Raw genomic sequence first — 390 nt, 5'->3', positions numbered from 1 at the left:
GCAACAACTGCAGCATCACGTGCATCAATTTCTGCCTCCGCAGCAACAGCTGCAGCAGCTTCAGCAGCAGCATCAGCAGCAGCAACTGCAGCAGCAGCAGCAGCAGCAGCAGCAGCAGCAGCAGCAGCAGCAGCAGCACCTGCTGCTGCTGCCTCCTGTGCCGCCTGTCTGTACCCCCTGCTTCTCCCTCTCTTCTACCGAATGCCAGGGGCCCCCCAAGCAGCAGCTGGGGGCCCCTCGACGCCGGGGCCCCTCTTCTGGGGACCTGAAGCCAGCCACTGACCCCTACAGCAGCAGCAGCAGAAACAACAGCAACAGCAGCAACAACAACAGCAGCAGCAACAGCAACAGCAGCAGCAACAGCAGCAGCAGCAGCAGCAGCGCGGTGCC

The 390-nt window shown here is 62.8% G+C and overlaps 1 protein-coding gene across 1 annotated transcript in view; it reads left to right on the top strand.

Moving 5' to 3' along the window:
* The window catches only part of EMH_0048630 (uncharacterized protein), a gene marked incomplete at both ends in the record, with an annotated part of 6000 nt that overhangs the window by 2576 nt on the left and 3034 nt on the right, over window positions 1-390 (top strand). The window contains 2 exons of the mRNA XM_013496422.1: window positions 3-170; window positions 292-390. Coding sequence (XP_013351876.1) covers window positions 3-170; window positions 292-390 — 267 coding nt within the window. The remainder of the gene's footprint in view (window positions 1-2; window positions 171-291) is intronic.

This window comes from Eimeria mitis, genomic scaffold (genome assembly GCF_000499745.2).
Source record: "Eimeria mitis Houghton genomic scaffold, Emh_scaff2099, whole genome shotgun sequence".
In the NCBI taxonomy this organism is placed as follows: Eukaryota; Apicomplexa; class Conoidasida; order Eucoccidiorida; family Eimeriidae; genus Eimeria; species Eimeria mitis.
This window is presented reverse-complemented; position numbering and strand designations above follow the sequence as displayed.